At 55.9% G+C, this 14951-nt stretch overlaps 2 protein-coding genes and 1 long non-coding RNA gene across 3 annotated transcripts; 2 read left to right on the top strand and 1 right to left on the bottom strand.

The window, feature by feature from the left end:
- The first annotated feature begins 2997 nt into the window (after nt 1-2997).
- Cldn4 (claudin 4) lies at nt 2998-4777 on the top strand. The gene has a single exon (XM_046422829.1). The coding sequence runs from the start codon at nt 3213-3215 to the stop codon at nt 3840-3842; it is 630 nt and encodes a 209-aa protein (XP_046278785.1). The 5' UTR covers nt 2998-3212; the 3' UTR covers nt 3843-4777.
- Nucleotides 4778-6433: 1656 nt separating this feature from the next.
- On the bottom strand, nt 6434-11086 carry Mettl27 (methyltransferase like 27). The gene is given in 7 exon segments (XM_046422828.2): nt 6434-7299; nt 7301-7409; nt 9163-9255; nt 9591-9726; nt 9935-10063; nt 10579-10705; nt 11000-11086. Coding segments are annotated over 6 exon segments (753 nt in total). The 5' UTR covers nt 10702-10705; nt 11000-11086; the 3' UTR covers nt 6434-7136.
- On the top strand, nt 9383-14633 carry LOC124078140 (uncharacterized). Its single transcript, XR_006846821.1, has 2 exons — nt 9383-9545; nt 14260-14633. It is a non-coding gene; the product is annotated as an uncharacterized LOC124078140 (long non-coding RNA).
- The last annotated feature ends 318 nt before the right edge of the window (nt 14634-14951 follow it).

Raw genomic sequence — 14951 nt, 5'->3', positions numbered from 1 at the left:
CCCAAGAACACAGGGCGGAAGGACAGTCGGTGGATGGTGCAGTTTCCCATCAGCTTTTTGGCTCAGGGAGCACCATCAGGTCCTCACCTCCTTCCACATCCCGCTTAGATAGGGGAGGGTAGACAGATGGAGGGACTGGCCAAGCTCACACATAAATGTGGGCCTTTATGAAATCCTCCAGCAAAAGGGGGAAGTTAAAACTGGAGCCGGTCCCAGGGCTGCGATGACGATGACGGAGCTGGTCGGGTCGGTTGGGGCAGGGGTGTCCAGGATAGGACGGCTTAAACTTGTGCTGCCTGTGAATAGGTTTACAGATGAGGAAGAAAAAGAAAATAACAAGCACCAGCTCTGCCCTCCGTGACCCCAAAACAAAGGTGGCAAATGGCAGACGTATCCTAACGCATCCCAGTGAGAGGTTGTCCACGCTTTGGGGAGAGGGCCAGGCACCAGCACGAGGTGAATTTCCCTTTCTTCCCCCACCTTAGGGCTCAGGAAGTGTCCAGTCTCAGCAGGTGTTTTGCTAGCGGCAGGTGGGTGGGGCCGAGACATGTCTCTGGGCAGCAGTCAGCACCCACAACCTCTCTCCAGCTCCATGCCTGAGCGGAGCTGCTCACTGCTCCCTAGGACACCTGGGACCCCAGTCCCCCTTGTTCCCTGCTGACCTCCTGGGCTGCCCTGGCCTCTTTCTGGAGACCCTGCTGCACCCCTGGCCTCCGGCCACCCCTACTCTGCTCCTGATGAGGTTGGCTGGGTCCAGCAGAGGACAGCTTGTTAGGTCACTTCGGTTGGGCTACAGGTGGAAAGTTCTAGGGCTTGTGTACTCCCCTCCCCCATTCCTGCTTCTCTAAGTGCCACTTGGCAGGTGTCCCAGGAGGGTGACTGCAGGAAGTACCTGGCCATTTGGCCATCTCCCCTTTGTACTCAACCTGAGAAAGAGCTGTCTGGGCCGGAGGACAGGGAAGGGGCGCCTGGCTAAGGGACCTGGGCCTGGCCTGGGCAAGCTCCTGCTTCTCTGTGCCCTGTGGTGGGCACTGACAGGGAGGCCATGGTGAGGTCACCAGCGGGAAAGGAAACAGCTCTTGTCAATAAGGCTGGGCACTTGTGTGGCTCCCAGGCCTTCTGTGCCATTGCTCAGAGCCTTGTAAGGAAAGCCCCGGGGGTGTGGTCTGGGCAGAAACCATCCCTGTTTGTGTTGGTGTGTGTCCCCACGGGGTGAGAGGCAGGTGTGTGGGTGGCTGGAGAGCAGGTGTCCTCATGATCCCATCCCCAGACACGCCCTGTGCACCTTCCGGATGAGAAAGCCCACGCAGGGTACCAAGGAGAAATAAGTCATTGCTGGGTCCCCTGAGCCCTCAGCCCAGTAGGGACAATGAACTGAGCTCAGTTAAAGACCCCATGAGGCTGCAACTTCTCCTTCTATAACATGGGTGAACCCCACAGGGTCCTAGCCAGGCCCAGTGGGCATTAGGGGGGCCAATGTCCTCCAGGTATCGAGTACTCTCAGGAAGCTCAAGGACACACAGTCACCCCAGGACTCCAGACATGGTGCTGAGCAGAGCTGGGGGCTCTGGTCCTGAGGCGTTTCCCCAGCATGGTGGGGGAGAGAGACACAGAGCCACCATGGAGAGGCTGTGATGAGCCCTAGCCACTCCTGTTCACCCCCATGTGCACCCCTTCTTCTGGGTCCCCTCTGCCCCCACCCTAAGGCTGGCCTTCTTGATCCTGGGCCCACTGCCCTGCCTCTCTGCCTCCTTCCTGTTTCCAGAAGTGCCTTTGGGAGGTGTGTGGACACCCCTCAGCCTGCCTGGGATGCCCCTGCTCATCTCTGTCCTCTGGGTCCGGGCAGGAGCTTGGGCACTGGCGATGGAGACTTCTGGCCCTTTCCCTGGCTCTGGCCCTTTCCCTGGCTCCTCCCCCAGCAGCCCCGTCTCTGGTCAGACTGGATTCCTCATTTCCCAGAAACAGCGGCATTTCCCCACCTCCCTACCATCCCCTCGTCCCCTCTCCGCAATGTCCTCTTTCACTCAGTCCTGCTGCCTTACACAATTGCCCCGGGGAACCTGCCGCAGGGCCTAAGCCAGGATACAAGGCCCCCCTGGAGTCCTGCCGGCAGCACCCCTCCACGGCCCAGCTGCCCCGCACCTGCCTCCTCCTGGGCCGGTTCTCCCTTCCCTTTGAAGACTCTGCCTATCTGGCTTCATGGGATGCCCAGTGCGTCTCCACAGTCAGCACTCATTTACTGGGCGGACGGTGTCTTCAGGGTCTGGCCTGTGGCTTCTTCTCCACCCACTTCTGGCTAAGCAGGCTGAACCCCAGTGGGAAGAGGCCTCTCTCTTGCCCTAACCCAAAGTGCATCACCTCCAAGGCCACTTCCACGGGCTAAGCCAGGTGAGGGAATGGGGACAGTGTGTGGTGGACCCAGGAGTCCCTGCCCTCGGCTCCTGTTCCCCTAAATTCAGCTTCCTCCGATCCATGCCCAGAGGTTGCGTTGAGGCCACATCATGACCATGATGATGACGATGATGAGATGATGATAATGAAAGTGATAAGATCAGGAAGGACAGTATTCAGGTGGAGTTTCTCTTGGACATTCCCAGGACTCCTCCTCAGATTCCCCCTCTGAGGGTTCCCACCCTCTCCTCCCTCCCAGCCTGGAAAGGGGAGCTCTGGTCACGAGGACCCTGGTCTTCAGGCCCTGTACCTGGCTGGGTCTGGCTGCCACTCCTCCCCCACACCTGTACCCTGTGAACATCAGATGTCCCTGGGCTGTGACTCAGTGTCTGTCTCCAGGCTGACCTCAGCATGGACCTGGGGGCAGGGGGAGAGGGCAGTTTCCTCTGAGACTAGAGGGTGACTCAGGGGCCCAGGGCTGGGGCCTTGATGTGTTTTTGTTGGCTCAGGAATCCAGAGAAACTGGTCAGGGGGAGGCCCCAGCCACCGAAACCCCTCCTTCTGCCCCCGCCCCTCTGCCAGAGTCATATAACTGCTCAACCTGGAGCCCGGGAGCCCTGTGTCGCAGGAAGGAACTGGTCTGGTCACATTGCTGGTCTTGGGCATCTGACTCTCCAGAGAGGGGCTCCACTTGGCTCTGTCTTCTTCCACCTCCCAGGGAAAGGCCTTCCCCACCCACCCGAGGACCCCATCCTCAGGCTGCAGAGCCGATCTCCACATCTCCACCGTCTTCCAGGTCCTCCCCCCAGCAGGCCCTGAGCATGGCTTCCATGGGGCTGCAGGTGCTGGGCATCGCGCTGGCCGTGCTGGGCTGGCTGGGGGCCATACTGAGCTGCGCGCTGCCCATGTGGCGGGTGACCGCCTTCATCGGCAGCAACATCGTCACGGCACAGACCAGCTGGGAGGGCCTGTGGATGAACTGCGTGGTGCAGAGCACTGGCCAGATGCAGTGCAAGGTGTACGACTCGCTGCTGGCGCTGCCCCAGGACCTGCAGGCGGCCCGCGCCCTCATCGTCATCAGCATCATCGTGGCGGCGCTGGGCATGCTGCTGTCTGTGGTCGGGGGCAAGTGCACCAACTGCGTGGAGGATGAGACCACCAAGGCCAAGACCATGATCGTGGCGGGCGTGGTGTTCCTGCTGGCCAGCCTGCTGGTGATGGTGCCTGTGTCCTGGACGGCCCACAACGTCATCCGCGACTTCTACAACCCGCTGGTGGCCGCAGGGCAGAAGCGGGAGATGGGCGCTGCGCTCTACATCGGCTGGGCGGCCTCGGGGCTGCTGCTGCTGGGGGGCGCCCTGCTCTGCTGCAACTGCCCACCCCGCGCCGACAAGCCCTACTCGGCCAAGTACTCGGCAGCCCGCTCCGCCCCGGCCAGCAACTACGTGTGAGGCGCCACCCAGACCTGTCCCTTTCGGCTTTGTTTTCCCTTGGACTGAGCTTGGAGCAGCCATGACCCCAGGACGGCGCTGCCATGGGCTGCTGGCTGCTGGGGGATGGGCAAGCAGGACCGAGCCCGCGGGCAGCCCTTCCCGCCCACTGGGGCTCCTTCCCAAGGCCTCCTGTCATTGGCGAGGATGGACAGTCTCGAGCCACCCTCCTCTGAAAGAACCCTAGATCCAGAGCAGGTGGAACCGACAGCTGGCTCCTGCTGGCCAGGAGAGCTCGGCCCTGACCTTGGGCTCCGCCTCCAAGTGGGTGCCCTGCCCACACCGGCACCTCCCACTGTCCCTTTTCTACCCTCCCCCTCCCTCTGCCCACATCTTCGGTCATGCCAGTGCTTCTCTTGCCGCTGTCTCCCGTGTTCCTGGGCACTCCTGGCCCTGCCCAGGCACTGGTGTGATGGACTGTGGGTGACTGTGTGGCCAGGAAATGCCACTGGGGCTGTGTCACGGGAATCTGTGGTTATGGAGAAGCGTGGGCCTTGCCCACCCACCTGCTGTGGAGTGGAACACAGAGTGGATGGACAGGTTTGAGCGACAGGTTTAGGTGGAATAAACTGGTTTGGGTAGTGGCAGGGAGCGCCAGAGAGGTGGCCTGGCCACCCTCACCCCTTCCGGCCTCACCCTGCTGCCGTGGGGCTCGTGGGGCTCGCTGTCTCACCCCTCTCAGCAGAAGGACCCCCAGGACCCTGAGACTGGCTCCTTTGAGTCCTCTGCCCCTGCCAAGGAATGGCCAGCTTGGGGAGGGTAGGGGAAATGGCCTCACCAGAAGGAGTCCTGGCCTCTCCCCTGCCTCCTTTGATGTTTCTGTTTTGTAATTAAGAGACTATTCATCACTGTCATTATTATTATTTTCTACAATAAATGGGACCTGTGCACAGGAAGGTTCTGTACTGTCTGTGATTCTAGCCATGGAGGTGGGCAGGGCAGGCTGGAGGGTAAGGGTCAGGACCACCATGCTGTGGCCAGGACATGAGCACTTTCAAGACTGGTGTCAGGGAACTGTGGGAAATTGGAATGGGGCCCAACCTTGGGAACCACCTCACTCAAGCCCTTCACCTGTGAGAGGGGAGGCCCCGTCCACAGGACACTAGAGGAAGCTTGGGAACTTAAGGCAGGAGGATGGGGGGACCCACCTCTACCCCTTTCTCCTCCACTGTGTCCCAGCTTTGGGCAGCTGGGCTGGTCTGCTGTCCTCCTTGAGCCACCAGGCAGGATCCACCTCCTGGCCTTTGTTCAGAGGGTCCCTGCCCAAGGTCTGGAATGTCCTTCTTTCTTTCTCTACCCCTCGAAATCCTGCTGGTCCTGAAGGCCCAGCTCCAAGCAGTCTCCCCAAGGAAGCCTTCCCACAGCCTGCCCCGATTGGAGGGATCATCATTAGCCACATTCATGTCCCCAAGCTGTTGATAGTCACCAAAGTCCTTTTACCCGCCCCTGCTCAGAGCAGCCCCCAAGCCACACCCTGAGTTTGGCATTCCAGTCCCTTTATGGATGAGGAAACCCAACCCTGTGTTTGTGAAAGTGTGGCTGGGGGGCTGGGGATGTGGCTCAAGCGGTAGGGCGCTTGCCTGGCATGCGTGTGGCCCAAATCAGAAGACGTTGTGTCCACTGAAAACTAAAAAATAAAATATTAAAAAATTCTCTCTCTCTCTCTCTCTCTCTCTCTCTCTCTCTCTCATTCTCTCTTAAAAAAAAAAAAGAAAAAAAAAGAAAAAGAAAGTGTGGCTGGGCCCAGGCCCATAGCTGGGGACCTCTGGTTCCAGACCCCAGAACAGGGCCAGAGCTCAGCAGCCACTTTGTCATGACTTGGATCCTTCTGGCATTTTCTGATGTTGTCTGGGCTCAGTTTCCTCAACTGCGAGTTAGGGGTGAGGGGCCCAGCACCCTGGGAGAAGTCTCAGCGCCACACCTGGCTCCGGGATGGTGTATGTGGGGCCTTTTGAGCCACTTCTTGCTTCTTGAATCCACAGGTGTAACTGGGTAATGAAAGGCGAGGGAAGGAACAGACTTTTTCCTTGTTTGTCATTTTCCCACCCTAGTTAATTTTATTTATTTAGCAAATCGGGGTCTCACTATGTTGGCCAGGCTGGTCCCTAGTTACGGTTTATTATGATGATTATAATGGTCCATATTACTTTGCAGTGCTGGCAACTGGATCTCTCCCACTGAGCTACATCCCAGCCTCTTAATTAAAATCTAAAACCCAAAGAGCAATATTCTTCCTTGTGAAACTCAGAGGAAAACAGAATAGACCTGTTAGCTTTACTGCCATGATACCACCACCAATGGCGACCGTTGTTTATTTATTTTTTTAATATATACATATTTTTTAGTTCTGATTGGACACAATACCTTTATCTTATTTATTTTGATGTAGTGCTGAGGATTGAGCCCAGCGCCTCCCACGTGCTAGGTGAGCACTCTACCGCTCAGCCCCAGCCCGCACCCCCACCCACCCCGCAACATTGTTTTCAGTTGGTTGTTTTTTAGGTATTTGGAGTTTACTTTGTCTGACTCAAAGTGGCTGAAACCAAGGAACCGTACAAGGGGACCTTTTGACATCAGAGTGCCAAAACTCCACCCTTGGGTCACGTTAAAGCTGCCATTTTGTTTTGTTTTCTGAACTTAGGTCTTATCAAGAATCCTGACTACCAGGTGTGGTCATCTCAGGTGCTCAGGAAGCTGAGGCAGAGGATCAAAGGTCAAGGCTAGCCTCCTCAACGTAGGGAGACCCTGTCTTTCTATAAAAAAATAGAAAGTGCTGTGGACGTGGCTCCGTGGTAGAGCACCCCTGGGTTCAACCCCGAGTCCTTCAAAACAGCAACAGAACCCTGACATCTGATTAGACACGTGAAGACCACCAACGACACCACTTGCCTCCCCAACAGTCCCCTTGCCTGGCAGCTCACACCTCTTTTTCTTTCCCTCATTCCATCAACATCCCTACACCTTGCCCCGGGGAGGCAGACAAGTCCAGAGGCTCTGCCTCCTCGTATTTGGACACCCTAATAGTAGGATTGGCCTACTGGGTAGAATGCAAAAGGTCTGTGGTTCTGAAACCCAGGAACCGAGGTCCCTCTCTCCTGGGGCAGGTAACTACAGAACCACGAGTCTTTTTGTTACTTCTGGGAGTTCATTTAATAGGCAGAACATTCTTAAGGGGCAGGTTTGATACAATGGTCCCATTTTACAGATGGAGCAAAGAGGGCCAGAAGATGGGCCTGGCTAAGGTCACTTGGAAGCTCAGAGGCCAGCTAGGAGCTGTGACCGGGCCTCACTCCCTCCATCAGGGAGACCTCTGCTTTTGGTACAAGTAGATGATGCCCGAGATGAAGCCATCCTTGGCGCCGGGTGCCACCTCAAGAGGAGAGGTGGCCAGCTCCCAGTGGTCAACAGTCTGGGCCACCAGGCGTTTCCAGGCCCCAGCCTGCTCTAGCTTGTCCAGGGTGGCCTCCAGTGCCTCCTTGTACTGCAGGTTGGATGGGTTGGCCCTGGTGGTCAGGCACACCAGCCCACCTGGGGAAGGGCAGGGGAAGGAGGCAAGCAGGGTGAGTCCCAGGGAGGCCTGACCCTCCCCACTCGCCTCTGCAAGGTTGTAAGCTCTTCAGCTTCTCCTCGGCCCATCTTCTCCCCCTTCCATAGCTTTGGGGTTCCTGTCACTTCTCCAGGCATGGCCTTGAGCTTCCTCACCTAGACAGTCTCCCATGCACCCTTCCAGGCCCAAGTGTCCTTTAGAGTGGGAATTCTTGACCTCACCCTGGGATCAAGGGGCCTCTCTGCTCATTGCTCACCCAGCGCCTCTGCTGGGGACATAGCTGAGTCAGGTTGCTCAGGAAAGAAGCACATGAGTTTGGGACCTTGGGCAGTCCCTTCATCTCTCCCAGCCTCAGGGGCCCAGCAGGTGGAGAGGGGCTGGTTATCCTGCTTCACAGGAAGTGTGTGCACAAAATGCCTGGCAGTCAGCAGTGCTGGCTGAAGGGAGGAGGGATCTTGTCCCCTCAGTCCAGGCACCTACATGTGCCCAGTGTGGCCTTGGATGCACTTGAAAGGGGAGAAGTGGAAGACCCAATGGCCACTTCCGGGAACATTCTTGGAGGAGGGGCTGGGAGGAGCATGGAGCTGCTGGTGGGGCACAGTGAGAGGACAGCCCTGGGGCAGGGCACCTGTGCCGCGTTGGGCCAGTGCACAGGGCTCTGCTGGCTGAGGAACCTGAGGTCCCAGGATGGACCAGGAGGCCTGGTCCTTGCTGGTTCGTGCGATGGGAATTTCCTGCCCTCTGAGCCCAGTCTCCACCTCTTCCCCGTGACCCCACCGATGTTCCTGCATGTCCTGCGTGTCGGCCTGGGGACTTCCCCAAGCTGAGGCCTGCCCAGACCTGCCCAGATTTAACCACAGCCACAGCTGGGCCCTGAGGCCGGGCTGGGGAGGGCAGAGCGAGAGGAAGCATTTTTGCCTCCTGACTTCCTGATTCTGTCCTGCAACCAGCCTGAGCCTCCTGGTCCTCACGCTAGGCGCTGTGCCTGCACGCATGTGGCTCTGCTCGTGACCTCTCGCAGGCTGCTCTCCTGGTGAACATCTCCTCCCAGCCCTTGGAATGCCTCTCCTCTCAACCCTTGGAGAGCTGAACCCTCATGGGGCCCCCTTGGGCCCCTCCCCAGGCTCTGTGGGTTGGTGGTGGAGGCCAGAGGGCAGGGTTTGTATCTTCTGCCCAGAGCAGAGGAGCGCACAGGAGGGGCACTGACATCGCTATCTGCACATCTGACCGGTGTGCAGAGTTCAGAAGTGTTCACAATCACCTCTCATCTTGCCTGGGCAGACTCGACAGGGATGTACCCTCGGGCAGTCTAGGAGTGAATGAGGAAGCTGGAGTACAAGGATATGCACGGGACATACAGGGAGCCTCTCCCCTGTGCCAGGAGGGAAGTAAAGGCCTTAGGGACATGATTTTACCCAATTGTCACTGAAATCCAATGGAGAAGGGATCACTGGCAGAATGCCACCCTCCCCACAGGTGAAGGGACAGAGACCAGAGAGGTGCTGCTCCTGGTTGCCATAGATAAGAGGCAAGCTGACCATCTGCCAGCCCTACCGGTGCACCTGTGTCTGTTGGTGGCCACTGAGTGAACCCTGGGCTGGTTGCTGGGGGCTGGGAGGTCAGCTGGGCAGTCCTGAGCAGGACCCTGTCCTCACTTGGCCCAAGGAGTGCTGAGGCCTGTGTGGTGTGAAGAGGGGAAGGTGGGTGAGTGGAGGGGGGGCTGGCAGGGCTCACCTGGCTTGGCGACACGCAGGAGCTCAGGTATGGCACTGCAGGGCACCTGGCCATCACTGAGGGCACCCACTATCAGCACTGCGTCAAAGGTCCCTGTGTGTAGGGAGGGTGGGGCGGGGATGGGGTTGGGTGCTTTGCTTTTGGTATGGCCTCAGACAACACTGGAGGCCAAAGTACCTCATGGTGGGGGTTGGGGAGGGACCAGGTCTGACACCTGCATGTGCAGGACCCAGATCTCATGGAGGAGCTGGTGGTACAGCCCAGGATGGGGCTGATGTCAGATCCCAGGTGGAGAAACCAGGGAGAAGGGCTGATGGAGACCTCAGCAAGGGGCAGGGGTGGAGGCTCAATAAGAGAAGGGGGTTCTCTTCTCTTGGAGACAGGTGAGGGGGTAGATCTGGGAGTGTTGGGGGCAGGAGGGGAAGTACCTTCGGGGCTGGGCAGAGGCTCCTGACCCAGTGTACAGAGGCTGAGGTGCTGGTAGAGGCCGCAGGCCTGGGCCTGTTTCAGCATCTCTGGGCTCCCATCCACTCCATGCAGCTGGAGGAAGCCCCGAGCCTGCAGCTGGGGTGAGAGGGATGCAGTCATGGCTCATGTCCTGCCACCTCCCAGCAGGGCCCCTGCACCTCAAGAGGGCCATGGTCCCTGCAGTGGATACGTTCGAGGCCAATGACTCTGAGAGGGGAGACATAGTTCTAGGTCCAGGGGTGACAGGAAATTTGAGCAGGGAGAGGGGCTTGAGGAAAGGGAGGGGGTCTGAGGGGGGTCTCACCTCTGCAGCTACAAGGCCGGTGCCACAGGCAACGTCCAGGATCAGGGCAGCATGGGGTGGGCCTGGAAGGGCTTGGGTGAGACAGTCCACAGCAAGCCTGGGGGCTCGGTACTGCAGGGCAGCCACATCCTGGACAGAGAGTGATGGGCCTAGCAACAGGGTACTCTGGTTTTTGGGGGGACCCCTGTGTAGTGTGGTCCAGGAGTCTGCCAGGCTAAGCTTGTGTGTGCTGGGGCCTGGGGTCCTGCTGGGACTACAGTGAGAGGAAACCCAAGCATGAGGTGCCCTCTACCTCCAAGGGACCGGGACTGGAGAGTTAGTCCCCACCTCACGAGGGCTCAGCTTCTCAGGCTCCTTTGCTGGTTGAGGACCCTCTGTGCTTAATCCACAGTGATACTTCAGTGGCACTATCTCCAGGCAGCCCCGAGTTGCAGTCTCAGGTTGGGGAGGTCCCTGATAGAGGCTGACAGTCATGAGCTGGTGGGGTGCCTCTGAGGTTAGGGAAGCAGTAATGGACCAGAAGAAGAACTGGTCAGTGCAAGTACCCGATGGTAGGGTTCTCACCATTGTTACAGCTTTCCTGGGGTGAAAGGCTAGTCCCATTTGACTGATAGAAAAATCAGGCACGGACCCAGATGGGTTACCTGGTCGTAATCTGGAGCCCAGCGGCCATAGAACTGGAGCTTGCGGTCCAGGTCGTTGATGTTGTGGGAGGCCCCGATCCGGGCCTGTACCTCGGACAGGTTCCTACCCTTCTCCTGAGCCATCCTCCTGTGGGGACACGATCCCACCTCAGTCTCCCGTTCCCCCTCGCCCTCCCCAGCAGAGCAGTCTGTCAGATCTCCAGGGCCATGCCGTTTCACAGGTGTGGACTTTGAGCGCAGCCAGGGTGAGGCTGGACCTGTACACCCTGGGTCTGCAGGGCTGGGGGACGGGCAGGGGGCGCGGGGAGGGTTCCTGGGGCGGAGAGTGGGAGGACCTGCCTCTCACCCCCATCCCCCGATCGGGGGTGGAGAAGCACCCAGAACGGAAAGGTTTCTACAGAGTGAGATGGTCAGAACTCACCGCTAAGCTGACCAGTCAGGGGTAAGAGGGCTCCGGAACTCGGGGCGGGCCCGGCCGCCGAGCCTGGCCACGCCCCCACCGCCTTTGAGGATTGGGTTTCCTCTGAGATAAATTACCCAATCAAAGCAAAGCGCTGCGCCCCGCCCACCCGCCAGCCAATGAGCTCGAGGCTCTCGGCCCTCCTCCAGCCTGGGAAGATCCCAGACTCAGCAGCCACCAGCGAAGATGGAAATATTTTGTAATCTGCCCTGTTCAGCAGGGTAGCTGCTAGGCACGTGTGGCCGTTGAGCACTTGAAATGTGGCTAGCGCGTCCGAGGAACTGAACTTTATCTTTTAGTTTGTTTTCATAATTTAAACAGCCAGATGTGGCTAGTGGGCAGCTCTGGAAGTCTTAGCGCTGTTTGATGCGCAGATTGTAGTATTCACCACGGTGGCAGCTTGAGTTCCTCCAGGAGTCGCTTAGGGCAGCCTGTTAGAAATGTAAGTTCTCAGTTGGCCCCTGACCTTCTTTCTGAATCAGCGTCAGGTTGCTGGGGCCAGAACTTCTGGATCTCAACCAAATTCTTCAGGTGGTTCCTATGCAGCTAAATGGTCAAAAGAAGCACAGATCTAGAGGACCCATGTAGGGATCAAGGTTTGGGCCGGCAGAGTTTGGGAGACTATTGCATCTGCCTAGGTGGGAGGCAATGGCAACATAACTTGGGTAGAGGTCATGGCTGGGCAGAGGAATGGATGAATTTCAGAGGTCTTCATCCCAGCAACTAGAGAGGCTGAGACAGGAGGATTGTAAGTTCAAGGCCAGCCTGTGCAACTTAAAGAGGCCCTAAGAAACTTAGTGAGACTCTGTCTCAAAATAAAAATAAATAAATAAATTAAAAGGGCTAGGGATGTAGATCGTAAATCCTCAGTGTGTGTGTGTGTGTGGGTGGTGGTGGTGGTGGTGTCAGGGTCTTTGATGATTGACTCAGTGTGTGGGAGCCTGAAGCAAGATGTTAGGAATGGTGTCCCACTTTCTGCTTGAGCCCCTGGGTGAATGGTGGTTCCATTCATAACAGGAAACCTTAGAGGAGGAGCAGGTTTAGGAGGATATTAATAGTTTTGGGATGTTTCTGAGATGTGTGCAGGTGAACATGTCCAAGAGATTCTTTTTTTTTTTTTTTTTTTTTAGTTCTCGGCAGACACAACATCTTTGTTGGTATGTGGTGCTGGGGATCGAACCCGGGCCGCACGCATGCCAGGCGAGCGCACTACCGCTTGAGCCACATCCCCAGCCCCCCAAGAGATTCTTTGAGGCCAGGTCTTGAGCTCAAGAGAGAGGTCAGGCTTGGGACAGATTGAGGGTCCTGAGTGTAGCTGTCATTGAGGCAGCTGGTAAAGGCAAGATGGTGCAGAGTAGAAAGAGTGGGCATGAGGAGAGGACTCCGATCCTGCTCAGGACTCTAGTCCTTCAGGGCAGGTGCAGGAAGAGGAGCGGTGGGAGTGTTGGAGAAAACTAGAGTTAGGAAGGATGCCCCAGAACAGTGCTTCAAAAAGACAGGGGTGGCCCACACTGCCCAGCATGCAGAGAGGTGTAGAAAATGAGAATTAAAAACTGAACCTCGGGGCTGGGGATGTGGCTCAAGCGGTAGCGCGCTTGCCTGGCATGCGTGCGGCCTGGGTTTGATATTCAGCACCACAAACAAAGATGTTGTGTCCACCGAAAACTAAAAAATAAATATTAAAATTCTCTCTCTCTCTCTCTCTCTCTCCCCCTTAAAAAAAAAAAAAAAAAAAAGAACTGAACCTTGGAGGTCTTCCTAGCATATGTCATGGCCATGTGGCAGACTCTTGGCCATTGGAATGTGGCTGGAAATGGGAAGCTTTTTTTCCAGACCTGGACCATAGGGCCCTCCCCACCAACTCGCACCAGACTGTAACATGAACAAAAAATAAACTTTTATTGTGTTAAGCTGCTGATATTTTAAAGGTCCTTTTTTTTTGAGAGAGAGAGAGAGAATTTTAATATTTATTTTTCAGTTTTTGGCGGACACAACATCTTTGTTTGTATGTGGTGCTGAGGATCGAACCTGGGCTGCACACATGCCAGGCGAGCGCACTACTGCTTGAGCCACATCCCCAGTCCAAGCTGCTGAGATTTTAGGATTTATTTAATACAACAGATAACATCATTTACCTTGATTAGCACAGTGATGATGATGGTGATTATATGCCTGTGCTGGGGATATAAACTGGCCTCACATATGCTAGGCAGGTCTTTACCATTTCCAGAATGTCATATAGTTGGGATCCTACCATATATAGGCTTTTTATTTTTTCATTTTTTCCATATTTTTTTTAATCAGTGCATTATAGTTTTACATAATGGTAGGATTCATTGTTACAGACATGTACATGCACACAATGTAACAATTTGGCCAGAATCATTTCCCAGTGTTCCCCTCCCCCTCGTCCCTGTCCTCTATTCTACTGCTTTCCCTTTGATTTTCATGAGATCCTCCCACCCAGTTTTATTTTCTTTTTCCTCTCTAGCTTCCACATATGAGAGAAAACAAATGACCTTGACTTTCTGAGCTTGGCTTATTTTGCCTAACAAAATACTCTCAAGTTCCATCCACTTTCCTGTACATGACATAATTTCATTCTTCTTTATGGCTGAATAAAACTCCATGGTGTATACATACCACATTTTAAAAAATGCATTCATTCATTGCTGGACGCCTGGGCTGGCTCCATAGTTTGGCTATTGTGAGTTGCGCTGCTATCAAGGGGTCTGCATGTCTCACTGTAGAAGGATGACTTTAATGTTTTAGGTAGCTGGGTTGTATGGTGGTCCCAGGCCTAGTCCTCTGAGGAACCTCCATGTTGATTTCCATAGCAAAACAGTGATCTTGATAAATACAGTTGATAAGTGTAGTGGGAGAAGCCCAGATTTCAGAGGTCACCAGCTGTTATGGTTTAGACATGAGGTGTCCCTCAAAAGCTCATGTGTGTGACAATACAAGAAACTTTAGTGATGAAATGATCGAGGATCTAAACCTAATCAGTGCATTAACCCTGAGAGGTTAACTGGGTGGTAACTGTACGCAGGTAGGGTTCATTGGGGGTGTGCCTTTGGGGTACTTGTGTATATATGTGTGTGTGCGTGTGTACATCTGCCTCACGCTGGGCCCAGAGTAACCGAGTTGACCATCTATGGACTGAGACCTCTGAAACCGTGAGCCCCCAAATAAACTTTTCCTCCTCTAATTGTTCTCATCAGGTCTTTTGGTCACAGCAGCTGAGACCAAAAAAGCTGACTAAAACACCAGCCAAGATCCACACCAAGGGGCAGGGGGACAGGCGGACCCCTCTGTTCCCCTGCAGAACAGCGACCGGCATGGAGACATGGGCGAAGATCTACTGTGGGAAGCCCAGGCTGCGAAGGGGGGGTCCTCGGCTCCATTATACCATCAGGTCCCAGGTTCCTGTCACCCTTCCTCTCTGCCACCTTTTGAATGCAGACCTCTGTCCTCAATCTGTCACCTCGTGGTGGCTGCTACATGTCCCAGCAGGAAGAAGGGAAGAGGGCAAAAAGCCCGATCAGCTCAATCTAGTCCCTCAAATAAAAAATAAAGCACATTGTGGGGAGCCCCACCCTGCGCCTGTGCTTCACCCAGTGGCCGGACTGGGTCTCAGGGCCACTCCTGGACAGTGTCTGGGTGCTGGATTCACAGATGAGTCAGAGACGGCCCCCACCCCATCCTAGTGGGAGTAGGGCAGGGGTGATTTCCTGTGCAGGACCTGCGCTGTGTCCTCAAAGTCCATGCTTCTAGGCCACCTCCCTGACCCTGGGGTGTCTGGAGGGCTCCTCTGTGGGGGCAGGAAGGGGAAGGGCGCCTTTGATGCCAAGTGATGTCGTGGGTGGGTGCCTTGCTGTGTGTCCACTCTGCTTTATCCTCTGGTCATGAGGCG

The sequence above is a fragment of the Marmota monax genome, unplaced genomic scaffold (assembly GCF_021218885.2).
Source record: "Marmota monax isolate L192 unplaced genomic scaffold, Marmota_monax_Labrador192_F-V1.1 WCK01_AAM20220418_F8-fsc00237, whole genome shotgun sequence".
Lineage (NCBI taxonomy): Eukaryota > Metazoa > Chordata > Mammalia > Rodentia > Sciuridae > Marmota > Marmota monax.
This window is presented reverse-complemented; position numbering and strand designations above follow the sequence as displayed.

What these genes read in the sequence shown, in the direction of transcription:
- Cldn4 (XM_046422829.1), top strand. Translation starts at nt 3,213, where the DNA reads ATGGCTTCCATGGGGCTGCAGGTGCTGGGCATCGCGCTGGCCGTGCTG.